Source organism: Talpa occidentalis, unplaced genomic scaffold, assembly GCF_014898055.3.
Source record: "Talpa occidentalis isolate TD23 unplaced genomic scaffold, MPIMG_talOcc4v2.1 talOcc4.12, whole genome shotgun sequence".
NCBI classification, from domain to species: Eukaryota; Metazoa; Chordata; class Mammalia; order Eulipotyphla; family Talpidae; genus Talpa; species Talpa occidentalis.
The window spans coordinates 42,061,010-42,086,382 of record NW_023601212.1 but is presented as its reverse complement, the minus strand read 5'-3'; the positions used below and the strand labels follow the sequence as shown (position 1 = coordinate 42,086,382).

At 45.0% G+C, this 25,373-nt stretch overlaps 1 protein-coding gene across 1 annotated transcript; it reads left to right on the top strand.

Moving 5' to 3' along the window:
* The first annotated feature begins 24,138 nt into the window (after positions 1-24,138).
* On the top strand, positions 24,139-25,086 carry LOC119242168 (olfactory receptor 1361-like). Its single transcript, XM_037507935.1, has one exon. It carries the CDS (start codon positions 24,139-24,141, stop codon positions 25,084-25,086), a length of 948 nt encoding a protein of 315 aa, XP_037363832.1.
* Positions 25,087-25,373: the final 287 nt, after the last annotated feature.

The window sequence follows — 25,373 nt, the reverse complement described above, 5'->3', positions numbered from 1 at the left end:
ATTTTAAATGAATTTATTTAGAAACTGATCATTTCATAGGGGTGTAGGGCAAAATGATTTTCAGGTTTTTCTACCCTCCCATCATTAGGATTGCCCTGCCTGATGTGGCACCTGCATTTTGTTACATTGTTATAAGTTATGTTGTTTACTTCTGTGGGCCATGGCAGCAGTATGGAGATAGTTTCCAAGAGAAGCAGAGGTAGGAAAAGGAACAGGAGAGAGAATGTGGAGAAAGAACACCAGAGGAGCCCGGAGTGAAGACTTGCCTGGGGCTTGGAGGCCTACTGGCCTCCTGGCCACCCGGCACCCCTGCCTACTGTGTACCTGATTGCCGCACTACATGTAAAAGCTCAATAAAAGCCTGAGAAAGCCACTGAGGACTCCAGGACTCTCCTTTACCAGTCTGCCAGATCATAGAAAACCTGCTCAGTGGCCCATCCTGCCAGTACAATTGGCGTAAGTTGGCAGGATGGATCCGATGCAGATGGGTGTGGAGCCCTCTGAAGACCTCAGGAAGGACTGAGGAGTAGCAGACTGAGCCTGTGACGTCAGGCTGGAGGCGTCATGGCAGCACAGGAGGTGACCAGAGTCCAGGAGCTGCGGGAAGAGCTACAGATGCTGCAGGAGCACAGGAGATGGACAAGGTCCGGGAGCTGTGGGACGAGACCTCGCTTGGAGGAGGAGATGGCCCGCGAGGACCAGCCCAAGACCCCTGAGGCAGCAGAATTGTTTGGGTAGAAAGGACCACGATTCGGAGCTCGCCAGTGCTGACACAGGCAACAACGGATGGACTTGGACTGACAATCCCAATAGAAGGCAGAGGAACTTTGGCAGGGTAGTGTTATGTTTTGGGGACCCTGGGGGAGTATAAAGACTGGATCAAGAAGATGTGGTACATATATACCATGGAATATTACTCAGCATTCAAAAAAGATAAACACATGCAATTTGCAGCAACATGGATGGCGCTGGAAGGGATCATGCTCAGCGAAATAAGCCAAAAAGAAAAAGAAAAATACCGGATGGTCTCACTCATAGCAGGAATCTAGAAAACTTAAATAAGGGACCAGGAAAACGAATAACTATAAGAAAGTGAAAATCAAAATCAACAAAAAACTATGAACCAGAGACACTTTTAGGGGGGCAGGGGTGGGAGGGGAGGGACTGGGGTCAGAATGGGGGGGCTGCAATTGTATGGGGAATATAAAAATAAAATTTATTATTAAAAAAAAGTTAAAAAAATAAATAAATAAAAAATAAAATAAAATAATAATAATAAAAAAAAAAAGCAACCAACCCAATCCGGCAGGTTAATGAACGGTTGTAGCAGCCACATGCTCTTCGCCGTTGTTTGTAGTCGCCGCACTCCTCCGTACACTCCACTCCTCCACCCTTGACACCGCACTACCACCACCCCGCACTCTGCTGCACCACCCTTATAAACCAGTCTCTTAGCTCAGGTGGACCCACTTCAGGTGCCCGCCATCAGGCATGCATTCAGGATCACAGGGCTCCCTCATCTATCCTGATGGCAGGAGGGCAGAAAAGCCTGATACCTTTTACCTTACCCTACAGTCCACCCCCTCAGGGTTTTCTGCCATATAGTCTATATATATACAATTTTCTAAGCAAACATAAACAATGCAGCCATGACCCACAAAAGCAAGTACATCACAAAATGACTAAACTCAATTTTCCTAGGGGTGGAAAGACAGAGAAGTTATTGGTACCAGCAATGGGAGATCCCTCCCATCTGGCAATATACATGCTAATTTGGCATCTGAGGACAATATTGTCGCTGGCATCAGTGGCCTTCCAGGTCGTGAGTACCACACTCGCTTTGCCAGTGAAGAGGCATCAGTGGGTTCTACATGCAGCAGGAGTGGAGAGCTCATAATGGGCCACAGAGTTATTACAAATGTCCCCTTGAGGATTACCCTCTGATCTGCCACCCCAGGGTGGGTAACACGCACCCGTGGCGGCCACTGCGCAGTTACCCATGGTATTATCTGTAAATCGGCCTCCGGGCCACGACCCCAAGGGGCTATCAGAGCCACCCATCGCATGTGGGGAGCTTCACTGTCCAAGGCCATTCCCAGTCCATAGTCTGCCCTGGGTCCACTCCAGTTGGGGCTGGCAATAGGATGTTGCCCTGCTGTCCAAGTCCCAGTTTTAATAAGACGTCTGAAGTCTTTATTTGTAATTGGATGGGAGCAGTGGCACGATGTAGCAATGCCTCCACTGGAGCCAGGCCACCTTTCCTGCTCCTCTCATTTAATGTCTGCAACACCTCCCATAGACGTCGGCTCCACCCAGCCAGCGTCTGAGTAGGGCCAGTGGCTCTTAGTCCTTGCTTCAGCAGGCCATTATACCTCTCTATAATCCCTGCAGCTTTGGGATTATAGGGAGTGTGAAACTTCCACTCAACACCCATGTTCTTGGCCCACTGCTGCACCCGGGCTCCTGTAAAATGAGTCCCTTGATCGCTCTCCACTACCAGCGGACGTCCATATGCAGCACATAGGCGTGCCAGTGTTGCCAAAACTGCCTTTTGGTCCACATGTGGAGCAGGGTAAGCTGCCAATAACCCGGTAGCAGTGTCCACACAGGTGACCACATAATGTTGTCCATCTGAGCGAGGTAGTGGTCCAATGATGTCAATCTGCCAGCGTGTCAAGGGTACCTGCCCCCACAACACCTGGCCTGTGGATGCAAAAGGTCTCCGGAGGTAAGTCCTGGAACATACTACACGTTTCACATACAGTCTGAATTTCTTTTAAAGTTACAGGTAGACCCCAGGCACGCACGGTGGCCCACATTGTCTTCTGCCCTGCGTGGAGCAAGCGTCTGTGCAGCCACTGCGCAACATCCTGCCCTGGAGCAGTTTCAAGCCATCGAACCCGGGCTAGGGTATCTGCCTCATCATTGCCTGGTGAGGCTAATGGGGCATGTCCTGTGACATGATAAACAGTCACCTGCTTCTGATGCCCCAGATCCCATAGATCTTTCCATAGGGCCTGGCCCCACAATGGCCAATGCATAACTGTCCAGTGATTTAGATTCCACGTGGAAATCCACAGTGTCAGGCCCCTGTACACAGCCCAACTGTCAGTACAGATTACTAGAGGGGAAGGCTCATGGGCCACCACCATCCATACTGCACGCAGTTCAGCCCATTGGCTGCTCTGTCCCGTCCCGGTTTCAAACCAAATAGTGTCTGTTTCTGGGTGTACAGCCACCGCTGTCCAAGAGGCTGGCTGGCCCCGGCTGGAGCCGTCCGTATACCAGGCCTCTGCTGGAATCGGTGCTTGACCCTCCTTGTAGGGACTAGCTTCAGGTTCGGCTTCTATACAGGCTTCTGAAGTTGGTTCCATACTAATATATGTCACAGGACCAAGAACCTCCTGCAACTTCACCCTTAAGGGGCTAGTTGACAGGGTGCAGCGCTGTTCTAAGTATGCCCCCCACTTCGCCAAAGTGGGCGTTTGAGCAGTACCACTATGGGGCTTTGTTGTCCAGTCCCGTACCCATCCAGCTACTGGGTAAGTGGTTCTCACTGAGACAGGGGCTGTGGCAGTTATACTTTCTGTGGCTAGTAAGGCTGCATATACTGCAGCTAACTGTTTCTCAGTTAAGGAATACCTAACCTCAGCCCCCTTCCAGAGTTGGGACCAGAACCCAATAGGCTGTCGTAGCCTCTCTGATTTCTGCCAGAGTCCCCACCCAAACCCTTCCTGAGTAACATGCACATCTTGCTCACAGGGTCGGGCTGGGTCAAAAACCTGCAAGGCCTGAGCAGTCTTTATAGTTCGTTTGGCCGTGGCAAATGCTGTGTCTGCCTCAGCTGACCAATCCCACCTGGCTCCCTTACGTATTAACACATACAAGGGTCGTAGGAGCTGGGCCATGTGAGGTATAAATGCCCTCCGGTAACCCAGCAGACCCAGAAAGGCTTGCAGCTGCTTCACTGTGGTTGGAGTGGGGTAAGCTTGAACTTTATCTATCACAGCTTCAGGGATAACCTTTGTCTTACCCGACCAAACAACTCCCAGGAACTTAACTGACAGTCCAGGCCCCTGCAGTTTGCTTTCGTTGATTGCCCAGGCGCATGTTTTCAGGTGTGTTAATAAGAGAGGTACTGCCTTTTCCAGATCTGTAAGAGAGTCACTTGTCAATAAAATATCATCAATATAATGGTATAAACGCACTGAAGATGGCCTTTCACACCGGGCCAAATCTGTTGCCACCAGCCCATGACACAGAGTAGGGCTGTGCAGGTATCCCTGTGGCAGCACAGTGAATGTCCATTGCCGGCCTTCCCAGGTGAAGGCAAATTGGTCTTGACTTCCTGGGGCTGTATCTATCGGAAAAAAAGCATTTGCCAGATCGGCTACAAAATGATACATTCCCAGCTCGTGGCTCAGACAATCCATCAAATCTGCCACTGAAGGCACTGCAGCATGCAAGGGGGGAACTACCTTATTCAACTCACAGTAACCTACTGTCATGCACCAAGAGCCATCGGGCTTCTTCACTGGCCACACCGGCTAATTGTAGGGGCTGTGGGAAGTACACACAATGCCCACTTTCTCCAGTTCTGATATTGTGCTGTAATTTCCTTGTAGCCTCTGGGCAACCAATATTGTTTGGTATTAGTCACTCACCTAGGGACTGGCAGTTGTAGGGGCGGATGCTTAGCATGGCCTCTCACCACTGCATTTACCACTCTCACTGTAAGGCGAAACTCTCTGACTGTGGTTTCTAGCCATAAGCCACGCAGTACATCCACCCCCAGGATGTACTCCAGGATGGGCGATACATATACTTTATACTCTTTCGGGGGTAATCGCCCAAACCCCAGAGATAGTTTTACTGCTGTCACCTTGACACGCTGGCCCCCATAGCCATCAATATAACAAGTAGACCCATGAAATCTTTCTGGATTTCCATAGAGCAGAGTACATTCTGCTCCTGTGTCTACTAGAGCTAAAACCCTTTGTACGTTAGTCGGGGACCAGTGGATGGCAAGCTCCACATGTGGCCTCCGGTCCCCGCCTGTCCCCTGTGGACGGGTTCCTTGGCCCTCACCCTATTCAAAGGATATCAGGCCATCACCCGAGGACAGGGTTGGCAGCAAGTGGTCTTTCCAGGCGCAGGGCGCGCGCCTGAGGCCTGGAGCTTCCAGGCTCCCCCTGAGCAGCAGTCCTTCTCATGGGTGTGAACCTCTGGTCTTCTCATAGCTGCTGCCATAATTCCAATAAATATGCATTGGGCTGCGCGTGTATCTACACCTGCCCTTATTAAATCCATCCACATTTGGTTTCGGGTGACTTTTATAGGTTCTGTGATGCCAAGAGGCTTCCTTGCCCTCTCCTTGGCATTCCTTTTGACCTTTCAGAAACTACCCGTATTCCTTTCTGAGAGCGCCGGCTCTCAACTTCGCCCAAGCTGGCTGTCATTGTGGTGACATCATGTATCTGACGGCCCACATAGGGTGCTAGAACTGCCATGAGAGATCCGAATGAGGATGAGGGGGCGTTCTTTAATACCAAGTGTCTCATTCCTGCTGTGAAACGCTCGTCGTCAGGACCACGCGTATTCACATTAAACATGGCCTGCCGCATCCCCAATTCCCGAAGTACCTGCACCAGCTCGGCGTACGTCTGCCATCCTCTTACTGTCTCCGGCACGTCTCCCGCATCAGCCCAGACTGTCCGTATGGCAGCCATTATCCACTCCAGGAGGGTGTGGTCACCCTGGCCATACCGCCGGCTGTTCTGCAGCCTCTGCCGCAAGGATGGGTGTAAAGTCACAGAGGCCAGTCTCTCCATCTCTTTTTTTTTTTTTATAGAGGCATGTTATTTTTTTATTTGTTTGTTTGTTTGTTTTGTTTATACATGCACTGGGTACAGTCAGAAGCGCGGGAGGGTGAGAGAATTCACCAGAGCCAGAGTGGGGAGCAGAGCAGGCAGAAGGACCGAAGTACACCGCTGAGGGGAGCAGCGGGCGGCAGGAGAGGTCCATGCGCCATGTGGGACCCTCCTCCGGTGTCTGGGGAGCAGCCGGGGATGGAACTGGCACTGCAGAGGCTGCAGGCAGCTTCGCAACCCAGCACTCAACCGCTGCGCCACTGGGGAGGCCCAGTCTCTCCATCTCTCGTGCCATGCAAATAAGCCCATCCACCCCCAGGCCCCAGAAACGTAGCAGCCAGGCTGCCAAGGGTTCCCCTGGTTTCTGGTGGAACTGTTTGCCCAAGTCCACCAGTTCCGCCTGGGTGTATGGTCGATAGGTAGTAAATTCCATCATCTGTGGTGGTCCAGCAGCCTGACCCCCTGGGGCCATGGGTCGCTGCCGCTTCATTTCCTGAATCACCACCGGGCGGGCCCCGAGCATGGGACCAGCCCCCTCCTCCTCTCCAGAAGAGTCCGGCATCTCCGGGGTCACAGGTTGGTTTGCCATCGCAGGTTGAGACTCGGGCAAAGGGCCAGCCTCCCTCTCCTCCTCTCTTGAGGAGGGGTCTGGCATCTCTGGAGTCGCAGGTCGGTTTGCCACCACCGGCTGCGATTCGGGCAAAGGGCCAGCCTCCCTCTTTCTTTCTGAGACGGAGTCTGGCATCTCTGGAAGGATGGGTCGGTTTCTCCGAACTTCTTCCTCCAGAATCCTCAAATGTTGTTGCAGTTTCCTCATCTCTTCTCACATCTCATCACGTACTTGCTGGGTTCTAGATTGTTCTTTCTGCCTGGACTCTCGCAGAGCCGTGAGAAACACCCATCCCACGGCTCCTGCCGCCTCGCGGGCACTGCATCCATTCAGGGTTTCTTCTATTTCATACAGGGCCTGTTCCAACTGCCCCGGGGATCCATCTACCTCTGGCCATTCCTGGGGAGGTGCCCACTGGGCGAGGAGGTCAGCCACCGAGTACCATCTGCTCGTGGTCGGCCACCCGGCAACCCCCCCCCCCCCCAGGTTTCAAAGGGTTTCGTCTGCGTAGAGCTGTCCTGCTTCCACCATCCTGCCATCTACGCCAGTTGTAAAGCAACCAACCCAATCCGGCAGGTTAATGAACGGTTGTAGCAGCCACATGCTCTTCGCCGTTGTTTGTAGTCGCCGCACTCCTCCGTACACTCCACTCCTCCACCCTTGACACCGCACTACCGCCACACCACACTCTGCTGCACCACCCTCATAAACCAGTCTCTTAGCTCAGGTGGACCCACTTCAGGTGCCCGCCATCAGGCATGCACCCAGGATCACAGGGCTCCCTCATCTATCCTGATGGCGGGAGGGCAGAAAAGCCTGATACCTTTTACCTTACCCTACAGGGAGGATGGTATTATTTGTACACCCTAGGAGATGGGAATCTGGGGGTGGCCAGTGGGCCTTGGTGGCCAAAAGCCCAGCAATCCTAGGACTATAGGCCAGAGAGGCAATGGCCAGAGTAGAGGAAGGGGCAGGTATGAGAAGAGCCCAAGAGGCTGAGGGAGGAAGCCCTTGCCAAGTTCTCTGTAGCTAGGCAGAGGAAAAGCCAATTTAGAAAGGCCAAAGCTGGTGCTGAGATTGGGAAGCCCTGAGCGGTTGTTAAGCAGCCTAAGTATGCTCAAGAAGGCCAGTGAGTCTCTTAAAATCACCTGTGGGTGATGCCCTGCTCACGGCTGAGTGAGGGTGAGGAGCTGAGGAACCTGTCCTTGGGGGACAGGTGGGGAACATGGCTTGTGGTGGAGCCCAAGCCAAAGAGGGGACCCAAGAGAGGCTGCATGTGGAGCTTGTATCCACGGATCCCTGACCCATGTGCGTGTGCAGTGGGTTGGCCTGAGTGCAGGGGTCTGCGTGTCACATTGGTGGCTATGAAAGCCCAGTGTTGGAGCGACCACAGACAGAAAACACTGAGGATTGGGCCATTACCCCCAAAGTACAGAATCGCCAATCCAAGAGTGAGTGCATCCTGGAGTGGATGCGGTGTGAGGCTTGTGGCCATGACTACAGCCAGAGAAGGCCAGGAAGCCTGGCGGCTCCTGGTGTGTGTGATAGCAGATGCCTGAGAGGTCCCCCCGCCACCTTGTATGGGCAGTGCCATTGGCAGCACAAGTGGTGGATCATCTCCTGGTGCCAATAATCGTCTTTTGCCACTAGGTTGGTGCCCTGCCTGGACTCATTTGTGTTTTGTTGTGTTGTTTCATAATTCAGTTGTATTTTCTTTTGTGGGCCATGGCTGCAGTGTTTATGTTTGCTAGGGGAACACGGTATATAACTTACATGTATGGCATAAATGATTTTTAGGCTTTTCTGACTTCTGGCCATTAGGATTGCCCTGCCTGATGGGGCACCTGCAGTTGTTAATTGTTGTAAGCTGTGTTATTTACTTCTGTGGGCCATGGGAGGAGTACTGACATAGTCACCAAGAAAAGCAGAGGCAGGAGAAGGAACAGGAGAGAGTAAGGGGAGAAAGAACGCCAGAGAAGCCCAGAGTGAAGACTTGCTGGGGGCTTAGAGGCCTACTGGCCTCCTGGCACCCCCAGCACCCCTGCCTGCTGGGTACCTGGTTGCTGCACTACATGTAAAAGCTCAACAAAAGCTGAGAAAGCCACCGAGGGCTCCAGGACATACCTTTACCCATATGCAGGGTCATAGAAACCTGCTCTATCCCTGTCCTGCCTCTACTGGTGTATGTCAAACTAATCAAATGGAACACTCTGAATATGTGCCATTATTCTATCTTGAGGATTCTTTATCAAACTATCATAAAAATAAAGCAAAAAAAAAAATACCAGAAATCATCAGTTGCAAGGCAGAGAAGTAGGAAAAAGAAGTTGTTCAGAAGAGAAATATATTTCCATTTACTTGGAGTTTGGGCATTGTGGAGATAGGACAGCTGTGAGAAAAGAGATGAGGGGGCTGATTTTTCTGCAGCCCCAGTGTAGCTCTGACCCTGCACCATCACAGGTGTGTTGCCCATTCTCGACACTGGGGGCACCCATACATTACCGCACACCTAAGCGTTAGAAGTCCTTGAAATGTTAAAGAAAAGGAAGAAACTGAAAAAGCAAGGAATTTGAAAATGTAAAAGCAAGTCCTGGAAATCTATAGACCTTTAAATAAGATATCTTGACCAGCATAGTGTCAAGTTAGGTGTAACTGAGGGTAATATGCCAAATGACAGATCTCAGAAAAAGAGAAAACAATGTATGATTTCATTCTATGTGGAACACAAGGAAACAAAGCAGAGGGATGAGAAATAACATAGCAAAAGTAAACGTTTACATTTTGACAAGAAAATGGTCATTTCCATAGAGGAAGGAGGAGCAGGTAGGTGAAACATGTAGTTGGGTCAAATCTAAGGTGATGGAAACTAGGCTTTTAGAAGTGATTAAAATGAAGTATGTAGGGATCACACAGTATTCAACTGTACACCTCAAATGGCTATAATGTTATAAACCATGTGACTTAAAAAAAACCAAACATGAATGATTGATATCATATGAATCTCACCTCAATTGAAAGTTAAAATAAAAATTACCAGGATATTGCTCTGAGCAGTGAGGAGCCACCAATGTACCCAGTGATGGGCAGGCCTAACAGACCTGGGAGGTCCCCTAAAAACTTGGGCCCAAAGCACAGAGTTCATCTGCAGAGGGAAAGCCCAAAACAAATTCCCCAGCCTCTGCTCCAAAGAGGCAGGCTCAGCAAGAACAACCTGTGCAGCAGACAATTAGCAGAAGCCCTAATAAGACACGAGGGACTGAGCCCAAGGAGTGGGGTTGAAGGATAAATTGGCTCTGCCAGGGCCTCAGGATCCTCCTGTGAAGCCAGGGCTGCCTCCACACCCCTCTCAATCCAGGATGCTCTCCCCTCAACAGCTTGCTCACCTCCCTCAAGACATCGCTCACACCCAGAGGGGTTACTTCCACAGGTCAGTAGGGAGGGAGGGAGGCCAGATACATTCTTAGTGAAATAAGCCAGAAAGAAAAAGAAAAATATCGAATGGTTTCACTTATAGGAGGAATATAGGGGAACCAAATGAGGGATCAAGAAAAAAACCAATAATAATAAACAAATCTAGCAGGCAACCATAAACAGAGATATTCTGCAAGGGAGGGGGAGGAAAAAGGATCAAAAACAGGGGAGAGACGAGCACATGGGACTATGGTGATGGTTCAAGGTGAACTAGTGGTGGGAATTTTACAGCAAATACACATTGATGCAAAGGATATGTAAAGGCCGGACTGGCCACAGTGCAGGTTTTCTGATCCCATGCAGACAGGGTAAAGGAGGAGCCAGAGTCCTCAGTAGTTTTGCAGGTTTTTTATTGAGGTTCAGCGGGTACGTGGCAGGCAGGGGTGCTGGCTGGGGGGCTGGGAGGCTGGCAGGCCTCTCAGCCCCCAGCAAGTCTTCACTCTATCTGGGCTCTCTAGCATTCGTTCTGCGGCTTCTCGGCTTCTCTTTCGGCTTCTGCTTCGGCTTCTACTGCTGCTGCTGCTGCTACTGGCGTCCCCGTGACGCCGCCCTTAAAAAAGCACAGTCTTAACTCAGCTGAATCCCATCTACCTATGCCCACACCCTATTCCAGGTGCCCGCCATCAGGCATGCATTCAGGACAAGGATCCATCATCTATCCTGATGGCGGGAGGGCAGAAAAGCCTGATATTTTCTTTACCCTACAGTCCACCCCCTCAGGGTTTTCTGCCATACAGTCTATACATATATATACAATTTTCTAAGCAAACAAACAATGCAGCCATGGTCCACAAAAGCAAATACATCAAATATAACAAAGTACAATATAACAAAATACAACAGAACACAAATAAGTCCAGGCAGGGCCCCAACCTAGTGCAAAAGACAATTATTGGAACCAGCAGATGAGCCACCAAATCTGCTGCTGAAGGCACTGCTCATACGAGGGAGGGGAATCACTCACGGCATCTACTATATCACACCAGGAGCCGTCAGGCTTCCTGGCCTTCTCTGGCTGTAGTCTCGGCTAGAAGGCACACACAGCATCCACCCCCAGGATGCACTAGCTCTGGGATTGGCAATTTTATTCTGTTGGGGGTAATCGCCAACCCTCAGGGTTTCTGTCTGCAGTTGCTCCAACACTCGGCCTTCATGGCCACCCATGCGACTCGCAGACCCCTGCACTTAAGCCAACCCACTGCACAAGCACATGGGTCGGGGATCCAAACTCTGCATTCGGCTTGGGCTCCACCCCAAGCCACGTTCCCCACCCGTTCCCCAAGGACAGATTCCTCAGCTCCTCACCCTCACTCAAAAATGAGCAGGGCATCACCCACAGGTGATTTTACGAGACTCACAGGCCTTCAGCATACCCAGGCTGCTTAACAGCCGCTTGGGGCTTCTCAACTTAGCATCAGTACCAGCTTTTGTCTTCTTAGTTTGCTTTTCTCCTCCACCTGGCTGCTGGGCATGCACAGGCTGCTTTTGGCCATCTAGGCCCACTGGCCACCCCCAGATTCTCAAAAAAAAAAAAAAAAAACAAACAAACCTGCCAAGGTCCTCCGCCTTCTGGTGGGATTGTCAGTCCATCAGTCCATCAGTTCAAGTCCATTGGCCTCTCCCTGCTTCAGCAACGGCCTGCTGCCTTAGGGGTCATTGGCTGGTCCTTTCCGGTGTCGTTGGCTGGTCCTCTCGGGCATCTCCTCCATGCGAGGTCTCGTCCCACAGCTCCGGACCATATCCACATTCTGTGCCGCCATGGCGCCTCCAGCGTCATCACAGGCAAACAGTCTGTTCTCCTTAGTCCCTCCAGGTCTTCGAGGGCTCCAATACCCGTCTGCATGGATCCTGCCGACTTACGCCAATTGTAAAGGTCAGACTGGCCACAGTGCAGGTTTTCTGATCCCATGCAGACCGGGTAAAGGAGGAACCAGAGTCCTCAGTAGTTTTGCAGGTTTTTTATTGGGGTTCAGCGGGTACATGGCAGGCAGGGGTGCTAGCTGGGGGGCTGGGAGGCTGGCAGGCCTCCCAGCCCCCAGCAAGTCTTCACTCTATCTGGGCTCTCTAGCGTTCGTTCTGCTGCTTCTAGGCTTCTCTTTTGGCTTCTGCTTCTGCTTCGGCTTCTACTGCTGCTGCTGCTGCTGCTACTGGTGTCCCCATGACGCCACCCTTAAAAAGCACAGTCTTAGCTCAGCTGAATCCCATCTACCTATGCCCACACCCTATTCCAGGTGCCCGCCATCAGGCATGCATTCAGGACAAGGATCCATCATCTATCCTGATGGCGGAAGGGCAGAAAAGCCTGATATTTTCTTTACCCTACAGGATATAAATAAAAAATAAATTATATTAAATAAATAAAATCAAAAATCAATGGAAGCACACTGTGTGTATAAGCTTGCTAACAGTTGCAGCTTCTGGGTCTTGCATCAGAAAGGCTTTGTAACAAGACACACAAGGAGATACTTGGTAGTTGATTGTTTTCTCCAAGGCTTTTTGTCCTGTAGTGGAGGTAGCACTGCCAGTCCTAAAAGATGAAATAAGATGAAGCTTGTCAACTCCTCGCCAAGGCATCAGGTACACAAAACAGGTAAGAAGTGTTGTCTAGTAGTAGCAGAAGTCGGTGCAGGATTTGAGCAAGGAAAAGGCAGGTCATTTCACTGTGGCAGCCCCACTGTGGAGGTTGGACTAGCAGAGCAATCCTGGACCCCCAGAGACCAGAGGAGGGCCAGATTTGATGTCTAAGAATGTCAAGATGAGAATCAGGTGGTGCCTGAGAAGGCGAGGTGGCATCAGAAGAAGAGAGGTGTCAGGTAAAGCCATCAAGACACAGTGAGTGTGGCAGGAGGACTGGCTGTTGCCCACTTCTGGCCAGGGTGATGGGGCCAGTAACAAGCTGGGTAGAGAGAAAGAATAGGATCGGGGGCGGACACTGAGCTGGGTTTGACACAGGGTCTGTGGGAACCAAGCAAGTTCAGCAGAGGTGGGACCCACAGGGGTGTGTCTCAAGCTTCAGGGTAGGAACACAGGGTCACAGTGACCTTGCAGAGGATAAGGATGGACTGTATCATTTACCTGAGCATCTATCCAGCTCTGTCTCTCTTGTGATTTCCTTATGGTAGGGGGGTGTGATGTGTGAGCATGTGATAATTCAGGCATTCAAAATAGTATGAAACCTATTTTATGCTGGAATGTAGCATCTATTCACCACCCAACTTAAAAAGTTAAGCATCCAAGTGCATCTCCCGACCCCACACTCCTATTTGCCTCTCTCTGTCTTTCCCACTTTGCCTCTCTCTGTCTCTCTTCAGCATCCTTTTATGCATATTTTTGCTTTTATGCTATAGACTAAATAGAGCAATGTGTATATATATATTATATATATATCATTTTTTCCAATTTAATTTATTTATTTTCATGTAGAAGAACTGGGGTGTAGGCCAGAGGTGTAGGCGTGAGAGGATTTACCAGAATGGGAAGCCGAATGGGCAAATTTACTGAAATACGCTGCTGAGGGGAGCAGCCGGCGAGACAGGAGAGGCCTGCTGCGCCATGTGGGTTAGCGCCCTGGCTGGAGGTAGAATTCATGCTGCTCTGGTAAGCCTTCTAGGTGAGAGCACTGAGACTTAACCCCTAGGCCACCAAGGAGGCCACCTATATATACAATTAGTTGCTTTTTTTAATAATTCATATAAATTATTCTCTGCATGTATTTCAATGATTGTTTTCTTTTCATTTTTTTTCTTTAAAGTAGTGTTTTCTTGGTTTTCAGAGTGACAAGATGGGAGTGCTATGAGGAGAGATAATACTCTTTAGTGTTTTGCACTTCTTCCCCATCCCTTATATCCCACTGTCCCTTCTCCTCCTGCCCCCTCTTAACCTCAGAGCCCTCACAGTGATTACTGAGTCCTCTAGTTCACTGTACCGAATTGTAGGCTATAAATACCCAATACTTGTTTTTTTATCATTACCACTTGCTTTACTGCACATATTTCCCTCAATTTTTCTCTATCTTGTTGGAAATGGCTACATTTTATCTTTATTTATGGCTGAATAGTATCTCAGGGTGTGGATAGACCTTGATTTATTGGTTTAATCATCTGATTGTGGGCATTTATAGGCCATTATGTCCTTGCTATTGTAAATGATGCCACTGAACATTGTGGAGCATGGGACTATTTTGAGTTAATGGTTTCAGATTCTCTGGATAGATGCCCAAGGGGCGAGTTGCTGGGTCATATGGTATTTCCAGTTTTAGCATTTTAAGGTAAATCCAGTGGCTTTCCATGATGGTGGGCTCAGATTCTTCCCTTCATGCTTCTGCAATTCATCTAGGTTGGTACGAGCAGTTGCATGTCTCTCCCATTCCTCTGACAATGGCAGCGTCCTAGTGGGTGTCACATTTAGGGTATTCACCCTACTGTGGACCAGGAACATTTCTTTTACCAAATGTCCTTGAATGTGCCTCTGCTGTACTTTTCAGAGAATTCCTCTGTGGTGGAACTTCTAAGTCATAGAGCACTCGTCACTCACATTATCAGATACTACAGTCCCTTTCCAAAGTGGTGTTTATACAATGCAGAAAGTCCCCCTGGTGTGTGTGAACCTTCCTCTTGTTCTGTGTGTAGGTCATGCTGGTAGGTCAGTTATTGGACTTAGTCTAGTGACATTTAATGACATTACACTGTGATTACCAATCCAAAGAAACCAGGGAGAAGACACCTCTCCAGATCCAGAGAATGCAAGTAAAGGGGAAAACAGTTTCCAGAGGCCACTCTGGAATGAGCTACAGAAGAAGGAGGAAGTGAGGTAGCTATTGAGGGCTGGGGTGAAGTCCTGAGGAGAGTGTTAGAAGCAGAGGAATCAGCAAGTACAATGACCTGAGGCAGCACCAATTTTGTAGCAGAAGTCCTGGTGCCTTCAAGATGGTGAAGTCACAGGGATTGAGGCCCTCACCAAGGGATGCACTTTGAAGTTTGGAATTTTGAGGGTTTTTTTTATATACCAATGTATATAATACCTTGCCCAATTGTCTTCCTCTGCCTGGTTTATTTCATGTAGCACTAGGCCCTTCAGTTCCATCCATGTGGTCACAAATGGCAGGATTTTCTTCTTTCATATCACTGCACAGTAGTCTGTTACCCCCTTTTTCCTGGGTGAATAATAGTCACATATATATTATCTCACAGCTTCTTTATCCATTTTTGCACTGATGGATATTTATGCTTTTCCCATGTTTTGTCTATTGTGAATAATGCTGCAGTGAACTGGTGAATGCAGACATTTCTGCAGCTTTTGTTTTTACTTCCTTTTAATATACTCTGAGAAAGGATTGCTGGGTCACAGAGTAGTTGTACAAGTTGCCTTTTGAGTGCTTCCTCTCTGTTTACATAGTGGCTTCAGGAGGGCGTGGAATTTCACTCTACTGTTATGGGGAGCAGGTGCCTTGTGAAGGACAAGATCTAATTTATTTTTGTAAAAGCTACTCCTGCTCTTCAGTGATTTGTCCTTCTAGGGCCCAGAATAAACAGAGCCACGTGTCCATGTGGGCCAGAGAGTGTTCTCAGCAGTAGGATTGTCGGCAGGAAGGTCCTGAGCAGGAGCTTTCCCGGATAGTGCAAGTACTCTCAAGACCAGCGTGAGCCCAGGGCGAGCAGCGTGTGAGAGCAGAAACAGGAAGGTAGGGTGGAGGGAAGGATGTTCAAGGGATAATCAGTAGATCTCTTGCTGCTCAAAAGTCAGCATTTTCTTTCAACATGACTAACAATTTTCACAGTGCTGTGTCTGTTCTCAGATGCTAGTGAATTAAGAGAATTATAATTAAATGCAAAGTCCTACTTCTCATAATTCCCTCTAATATTTTATATATGTAACACCCCTCCATGGAATTAACTCTCAGAAATTAGTAATTGTCCCAGTCATTTGATCAACTAAACTAAGTTGTGACTAATTCCATAAAACTACATACACATCTTTTCACCAACACACAGGATTCAATATCTTATTTTTAAAATTGCTTTCATCAAACAACAAATTGCTTTTTATAAAATTTGTTAGTTGCCCCGACATAGCTCCCCCCTTCCATTCCTGGGATTTTGTATTTATTTTACTGGTTATCAAGTCACATAGCACCCTTCTGCATTTCTATAAGATTTACACATCTATTTCATCATTTTCTTAACTTGCTCTTTCTGTGGCATCCTTTTATATCAAACTTTTGTCACCATGCATAAGCAAATCATTTCTTGCTTACAAACCAAAAGAAGGTATTGATATGCTGGTTAGAATTACATTTGTTAAAGATTGTACGACCTGTTTGGAACACAGTAAGATGAACAGCAAAGAACTTCTAAGAGATACCTGTGAATAAACAATCTAAATTTTTTTTCTTAAATCACTTTAGTATGTAAATATTTATAAAGATATTAAGTATGCACATGTATAAATGTCTATCTTGTTATTTACATTAAACATTTAATGTAATTACATAAAAAAAGATATTATTTAGAGATTTTTTTTTACATTTTGATTTTTAGAGTGGAATATTTAAGGCTTGATTTTCCTTATTTACAGCATAATGCCAAATAATTAATGTTTATGGAAAAAAATAGTGATTATATAAAGTGTGATAGTCACTATGCGAAGCCCTGCGGATACAGAGATATTGGATGTGGACTACGCTCTTCAGAAACTTTAGCTTATATATTGTACAGAGATCTAATTAACCCAATTTCTAATTATTCACAAACATTTCCAAACACATTTTATAAGAAGAGTTATCTCTTGTTCTGAAAAAAAAAAAAAAAGAATTACATTTGTTAAAGCAAAAAGCAAAATAAGAAACACATGCACACTTTTATTCCTAAATGCTTATCAACTCCTTTCTCACAATTTTTGAGAGATTGTAAAGATTTGACCTATTTCCAGGCTGCTGTCACAGATGCAGCCTCTCAATACTCTTCCAGTATAACTATTTCAAATCCCACTTCTTTATAACATTGATTTAGTTTCTCTTTGTTTATTGGATATATGTTGACAAAAAATTTTGAGAAAGATTTCTCAAGTGTCACCTCTGAGTGATAACATTTTTATTGCGTTCACACTGATTTGCACCGTTATTTGGTGATTTCTGTTCTAGATGTACAGCCTCTCCCCTTGTATAACACCCAAGTAAGGTGTTGTTACTGCACCACACCCACCACCAAAGCACCCACAGTCTGTACTCACAGTCTTCTCTGCTTCCTCCCCCCTGGGTTCCTTCCCCCTCCCTTTCCCTTTCTGGTGCAAAAACAATTTTAATGACACCATGGGAGATTCACTGATAAACATGGACATTTTAATGACATAACTTCCACAGATTTATTTTTTATTTTCAGTAAATTGGTTTTGCCATGAGCAAGTCCATGATCTAAATGGCACTGTCCTGCCCATATCAGTTTTATCTTTGGATCTCTGTTAAGTAGTTCATATCTCAAGAGTCTTAAATGTTTGTAACACTCCGCTAGAGTGTTAATACATTCTTATATTATTCTCTCAATTCTCTCTGTGCATTTTACAACATACTTTATCTTTAACAGCATTTTAAAATGTACTTTGGTTGTGGATAATATGCAATATACAATAATTTCCAGAGCATTTATTATCTAAATCCTTTTTACTGTGTCACTGATGAATGATATCTTTTCATTTTTCTTAGCAATTACTGTGATTTCTTTTTTTTAATGGAAATGAGTTTCGTTTATAACATCATAGGTTTCTTTTTTTTTCTTTTTTTTATGTTTATTTTTTTATTATTTTTTTAAATAATAAATTTTATTTTTATATTCCCCATACAATTGCAACCCCCCATTCTGACCCCAATCCCTCCCCTCCCGCCCCCTACCCCCAAAAAGTGTCTGGTTCATAGTTTTTTGTTGATTTTTATTTTCACTTTCTTATAGTTATTCATTTTCCTAGTCCCTTATTTAAGTTTTCTAGATTCCTTCTATGAGTGAGACCATCCGGTATTTTTCTTTTTCTTTCTGGCTTATTTCGCTGAGCATGATCCCTTCCAGCGCCATCCATGTTGCTGCAAATTGCATGTGTTTATCTTTTTTGAATGCTGAGTAACATTCCATGGTATATATGTATCACATCTTCTTGATTCAGTCATCTATTTTTGGGCATTTGGGCTGTTTCCAAAGCTTAGCTATTGTAAACAGTGCTGCTATAAACATAGGGGTGCAGGTGTTCTTTGGAATTGATGTTTCTGTGTCCTTTGGGTAAATACCTAGGAGTGGAATTGCTGGATCATATGGAAGCTCTATGTTTAGTAGGTCCAGAAATCTCCACACAGCTCTCCATAGTGGTTGGACCAGTTTGCACTCCCACCAACAGTGCAGAAGAGTTCCTTTTTCTCCACACCCTCGCCAACATTTGTTGTTGCTAGTTTTTTTTAATATGTGCCATTCTCACAATGTGTAAGATAGTATCCCATGGTAGTTTTGATTTGCATTTCCCTAATTACAAGTGATGTTGAACATGTTTTCATATGCCTGTTGGCCATTTGCATTTCCTCTTCAGGGAAGTTTCTTTTTAGCTTTTCTGCCCATTTTTTGACTGGATTATTTTCTTTGTTGTTGTTGAGTCTCATCAGCTGGTTTCAACCATACAGTTATAAGTCAATGCTTGAATATGTTACATTAGATTCATCACCAAAAGTCTAGTTTCCATCTATAACCATACAATTGACCACTTTTATCCAGTTACATAAAAGTAACTATTTAACTATTTCAAATCTCACTTCTTTATAACATTGATTTAGTCTCTCTTTGTTTATTGGATGTATGTTGACAAAAAATTTTGAGAAAGTTTTCTCAAAAACAAACTAGTTGTTATAGGAGAAAGCTCCTATAAAAACTAGTTTGTTCTGATAGCCTCAAAGCTTGCTTTGATTTGTATGTTCATTTTTTGCATCTACCACATATGAGTGAAATCACATGGTATTTGTCTTTCTCCATATATCTTTCTCTTTCTGTACAATACCCCACAGTCCATCCAGTTTGTTGCAAATGGCAGGTTTTCATTTTCATTTCACTTAGTAGCACTCTAATTTATTATACCCCGCAACTTCTCATCCACCCCTCTGCCCTTGGAAGCACTTAGGTTGCTTCCATAACTAGACTATGAATAATCATGCTGCGTTGAACATGGAAATAGATATGTCACCTTCAATTCATGTTTTCAGAAGGATCATATGATATTTGTATTACTTGTTTTATTAATTTTTGCAAGACTCTCCATGTTGTTTTCAATGCTGGAAGCACCAAGTTACATTCCCACTAGTATTGTGTGTGTTTCTATTTCTCCACATCCTCTCCATCACTAGAGGTTTCTTGTCTTCTGGTTCTCTATTAATGTTATTTCTCATTATTGTTTTGCTTTGCATTTCCCCTATAATAAATGAGAATGGTGGGATTTCATTGTCAAATATGTATAGTTGTTCTTTTTTCTCCATTGTAACCTTTCTACTATGATTAACTATTACTTACCTTACTCTGGGATATAGTTTGAACATTCTGATTCTGTCTTTCCATTTAACTTCTTACTCAAGGCTGTGATACTTTTGTTCTTCATTTCATGTAAAAGAACTCTTTTCAACATTTCTTGTAAGATTTGTCTTATGGTGATGAACTCCATGGCTTTGGCTGAGGGGTGCTGAATTTCTCCATCAAAAGTGACTATTCATTTTGTAGGGTAGAGTGTTCCCAATTGGCAGCTTTTATCTTTTTGCATTTTGAATATGTCATTCCACTCTCTCCTGTCCTGTAGAGTTTTTGCTAAGAAATGTGGTGGTAGTGTGATAGCAGTGACTTTGTATGTTACATGCTTTTGTTTTCCCTAGCAGCCTTTAACATTTTTTTTTTTAAGATTTATTTATTTATTTATTTATACAAGCACTGGGTACAGTCAGAAGCGCGGGAGGGTGAGAGAATTCACCAGAGCCAGAGCGGGGAGCAGAGCAGGCAGAAGGACCGAAGTACACTGCTGAGGGGAGCAGCGGGCGGCAGGAGAGGTCTGCGCGCCATGTGGGATTCTCCGCCGGTGGCTGGGGAGCAGCCGGGGATCGAACCGGCGCCGCAGAGGCCGCGGGCAGCTTCGCAACCCAGCGCTCAACCGCTGCGTCACCGGGGAGGCCCTAACATTTTTCTTTTATCAGTGACTTTTGGCAATTTTACTAGTGTTTGTCTTGGTGTAGCATTTTTTTCACGCAGATAGTTGGGTTTTGTGTTAGCTTCATGGACTTGTATGGGTACTTCTTTCTCTAGGTTTTGAAAGTTCTTAGTTATTATTTCTGCCCTCCCCTGTATCATTTCACCTTTGGGATACACAATTTTTCTTATGTTTCCTTTCCTATAGAGTCTGACAGTTTTCATAGAACTCTTTCATTTATTCTTAATTATTATTCCTCTATCCTCGTCTACTTGAGTCATTTTAGATTTCTATATTTCTCCATGATAATTCTCTAAATTCTTTTCTCCCTTTCTGTTTCTATTTCCTATACTTTCAGTACAATCCCTATTTTCATTCATTGAATTGATTATATCCAGAATATGTTTGAGTTTTTTTCATAGACTCAATTTTTTTTTGGTACAAAATCCTCCTTCTGCTCCTTGATTTACTTCTTTTTTTTATTATTTTGAAAAGCTCAGCTCAATTTCTTTATTTTTTTTGTTTGACCAGCATAATGTCTTTATTTTTTTTATTTTTAAATATGCTAAGTATATTTATTTTTTTACTATAAATTTTATTTGTATAGCTTTTAAGTGCTGTCTTGTAGTTCATTAAGTTTTTTCATGACTGCTGTTTTGACATCTCTGTCTATTGGGCCAGAAAATTCTGTGCCTTAACTTTTATTTCTGGAAATTTATCATTCTCTTTCTAAGATTCGACAATGCTGTATTGTTCATCTTATCTGATAGTGTGTTCCTCGGTGTATTTGGCATACTTCAGTAAATAGGTGTCTTTCTTTTATTCCAGTAGGTGGAAGTATTGCTTTGTTTTAAGTTTCTCTTTGACACCAGGGTCTTGCATAAGAGGTGGGAGGGTCAGAAGGCCATTGTTTCATTGCCTGGTTTGGGCAGGAAGTGGGGATGGACCCTGGTAGAGTCACATCACTGACTCTTCTCCATGTAAACCTCCATGTGTCTTGTTCTGTGCACCAGCCTTTGTGATAGCTTCCTGTTTCAGGGCTGTATATCAGTGTGGTGAGCTACTGATGTCCTTTATGCCTGATGGCCTTATGGTGGAGGGGAGAAAGAAGAGGTTGTAGTTCAGTGCACCGCTACCATAGACAACTTCAACAGGTCCCACCCCTGTGGTGAGACTTTCATCCTCAATGAGAACCCAAGGGCATGGGCATTCACTATGTCTCTGTTCTCCCTGCCACCGTACAGCCTGGTCTACAGATAGGTCTGGTGGCCCCAGAATCTCCACTGTCCTGGTTCCCCCACATCCAGCAGTCCTAACCCACCCACCTTCAGATACACAGACATATGGTGTTTCTGGGGTGCTACCATGATGAGCAGAGAAGGTGTACTTGAGTTTAAATGTTCTATAGGTTATAGTTTAATGGGGAGAAATGATGTATTTCCAAATTGTCTTCATTTGAGCCAAAAATGAATAAAACTGGATTGCCATTCAAGTGAAGTGCTGAAGTATAATATTTTCAACTCAGTGACAGCACTTGTATCAACATTTATATCCATTATTATGTAAACTACACATTTTTCCTTCCTTATTTAAAAAAAGATTTATTTATTCATGCATACAAGAACCGGGGTACAGGCCAGATGTGCGGGAGGGTGAGATGATTCACCAGAGACAGAGCAGGGAACAGAACAGGCAGACTGAGTGAAATACACTGCTGAGGGGAGCAGTGGGTGAAACAGGACTGTCTGCCCCACCATGTGTGTATCTCCCTGGTGGCCGGGTTCCTGCTGGCACTGCAGGGGTTGCGGACAGCTTCACAGCACTGCACTCACCTGCCTGTGCCACCAGGGGAGGCCCTCCTTCCTTTTTTTTAATTGGTATTAGATTCAGGGGTACAACATAATGATTCAGAGTGTTGATATATTGTTTGAACTATAAACAGTCATCACAATAAGTGCTGTTAACATACAAGACCATGCATATTCTAAAAATTTTCTCTTGTGGTGAATCCTTTTAAGATATAATTTCTAAGCAACTCTCAAATATTTTATAGATTATTATTAATTATAGTTACCATGCTGAACATTACATCCTCAGAAACTATTCATGTTATAACTACATGTTTGTGCACTTTTTTACCCCTTCCAATTGCTCATCGCCCATTTCCTGCAGCCACCAGTCCATAACCTGTATCTTTGAGCTTGGTTTTTATGTTTGTTTTTCTTATGCATTAATCTTTCTTGTTATATTTTACTTAGGATAAGGTCTTAATGTTATAGTTAACATTACATCATTCAATAGATGACGATGTTTTCCTTTTCTTATGACTGAATAATGTCCCGTTGTATACATATTCCTATATGTACAAATGTGTGTATTTTATTTTCAAGATATGTATCAAAATTTCTATTTCTATTCATCCAGGAATATATACTTAACAAGTTGTTCCTTTGTTCCTTGAATAACTGCACTGAACATGAAAGCACATATATTTGAGTAATTGTTTTGGTTTTCTTCAAATAAAAACCCAGAAAGGAATAGTGCTGTCATAAAATAGTTCTATTAATAAATTTTGAGACATACCACAATGTTTTCCATATTAGAATCCCTTGTATTTTTATTTGGAAAAATTTCTTCAAAAACTTAATTTCTATTCAGTGAAACTGACACAGCAAAAACCTACTCCAGGCTACTCTAAGGTCTTCAAGTATCAGCTGCTCCAGCTACACAATTGTTGTAAGTATCAATTACTCTTCACTCCCCACAAATTCAGAAAGAACCATTCATACTATTTAATAAGAACATTAAAAGACTCCTTAACCTTGGCCTCATTTCATTCTGATAATTTTTAATTTTTTTATTTTAACAAATAAATTTATAATTATCAAAACATCACACACAATCGCCCCCAAACACCATACAAAAACAACAAAAATCAACATAAATATTTACTTAAAGCACTTCAAAATGTGATTTTAAGCCAAATAGGCCATACCCCAGAGCACACAGCAATGTCCATCGCAGAACTGCATTGGCGATGGCCTGAATGCAAAATGCTTCGGAAAATGTCTCTGGTCATTGATACAGCAAAACTAATTGTTCTATTCAACAATTGGTTGAATTTTTAGTATATATTATAATTTTTATTGCTAATTGAAATAAACATTCTTTGAAAATGCTATAATCGTATTTCCCAGCATGTACCAATCATTTCCAGATTTTATCAACAGGATAATTGCCCTTGCCCACATGGGCTTTATTCTAGACTTACACTAACAATGAGATGTCACAGTTGCTCTTGAAATGCAAATACAGGCAATATTTTCAAAGAATGGTGAGTAGCAATGTAGAAAGACAAAGGAATAGTAAGTGGACAGTATTTGGGATAAAGAAGAGATCTTTAAACGATGGAAATAATTTTGGAATCATTCAGTCTTGCATTGAATCTCTCCACAACAGATGCTGGGTTATGTATTTGATGCAAATAGTATTTCGGTGACAATTCCAGATTCTATGAATGTTTGTATAAGTGAAGTTGTGGATAATCAATTCTGACCCGGGACAAGTGAGGTGTGATCACTCCATGATCCTTGAGACACTGTGGAATGCACCACGACTGCCTTACTCAGGAGTGATGAAGTTGGGATATTCATGCTACAAGCCTTATTTACCTGAAGCCAGAGATGAAGGCTAGGGGTGTCAATGTACCCTGTGTGCAGGGTGAGCCTGCGCCTGTGGGGAGGTGAAGCCATGGGGCATAGAAATAATAGGGATAGAGTTGATAGTCAGGTTATCCTGCAGATGGACTGAGTGTAATGAATGTTGCATTCAATGATGGAAATAATATAGAAAATGAATGGAAGAATCTCATTTCTAGAAAGAGTCAGAAAATAATGAATCTCAAATAACCAGCGGGAAGAGATCCAGGTGTATGGCAGGGGCTTGTCTTCTTAAAAACAGGGAAAGCTGGTCTACTTCCTTTCTCATTGACCCAGGATGGCCACAGAGGGAGAAAACCTCACCCTGGTGTCTGGATTCATCCTACTGGGTATCTCAGAGGACCCCAAGCAACAACAGCTGCTGTTCATACTCTTCCTGAGCATGTACCTAGTCATGGGGTTGGGGAACCTGCTCATCATCCTGGCCATCACCACAGACGCTCGCCTTCATAACCCCATGTACTTCTTCCTGGCCAACCTGGCCTTTGTGGACATTGGTTTCACCTCCAACACCATCCCCAAGATGCTTGTCAACCATGTCACAGGACACAAAGGGATCCCTTATGCTGGGTGCCTGACACAGACTTTCTTTTTTGTGTTGTTTGGCAGCATAGAAAGCTTCCTTCTGGGTGCCATGGCCTATGACCGCTATGCTGCCATCTGTCACCCCCTACACTATGCCACATCTGTGACACCACAGGTGTGTATCCTCCTGGTGGCAGCATCCTGGACTGCAGCCTTGGGGAATGCCCTAACCCACACGCTATCACTGACCCGCCTTTCATTCTGTACCAACAACCAGGTTCCTAACTTCTTCTGTGACCTCAGCACTATGCTGAAGCTGGCCTGCTCTGACACGTTTTTCAATTATGTGATGGTGAACACCGTGGGCAGCCTGCCTGTATTTTTTCCCTTTGTGGGCATCCTGGTCTCCTATATGCGCATCTTTGCTGCCGTGATGAGGATCCCATCCACAAAAGGCAAGTGGAAGGCTTTCTCCACCTGTGGCTCTCACCTCTCTGTGGTGTCTCTGTTCTATGGGACACTCATAGGAGTTTATTTCAACCCCACATCCTCCCACATTGCTCAGAAGGACACAGCTGCTGCAGTGATGTACACTGTGGTCACTCCCATGCTGAACCCCTTCATCTACACTTTCCGCAACAATGACATGAAGGGGGCCTTGGGGGCCCTCATCAGTAGGAAGCCAGCTTTTACTCCTTGACCACAATGTGGGGTATCTGTGTCCAAATACAGAACCCGGCATTATCCTAATCTTCGTTTTTATTTACTTCATGTTGTATTCAGTTCACTAATTTTTTTTACTTCATTCTTCCAACAGCTATTTATTGAGCATCTATTACATTTCAATAACTCTTATAAGTGCTGAGACCTGCAGAGAACAAAGAAAATCCCTGACATTGTGGTATTAACACAAATTCATAGAAACACATAATGGTTAGTAAGAAGTGCCTTGAAAACCAGAGACCAGGATTTAAGTTCTTCTTGAGA

Bases quoted from the DNA above. Each gene is read 5' to 3' on its own strand.
- LOC119242168 (XM_037507935.1), top strand. From the start codon at position 24,139: ATGGCCACAGAGGGAGAAAACCTCACCCTGGTGTCTGGATTCATCCTA.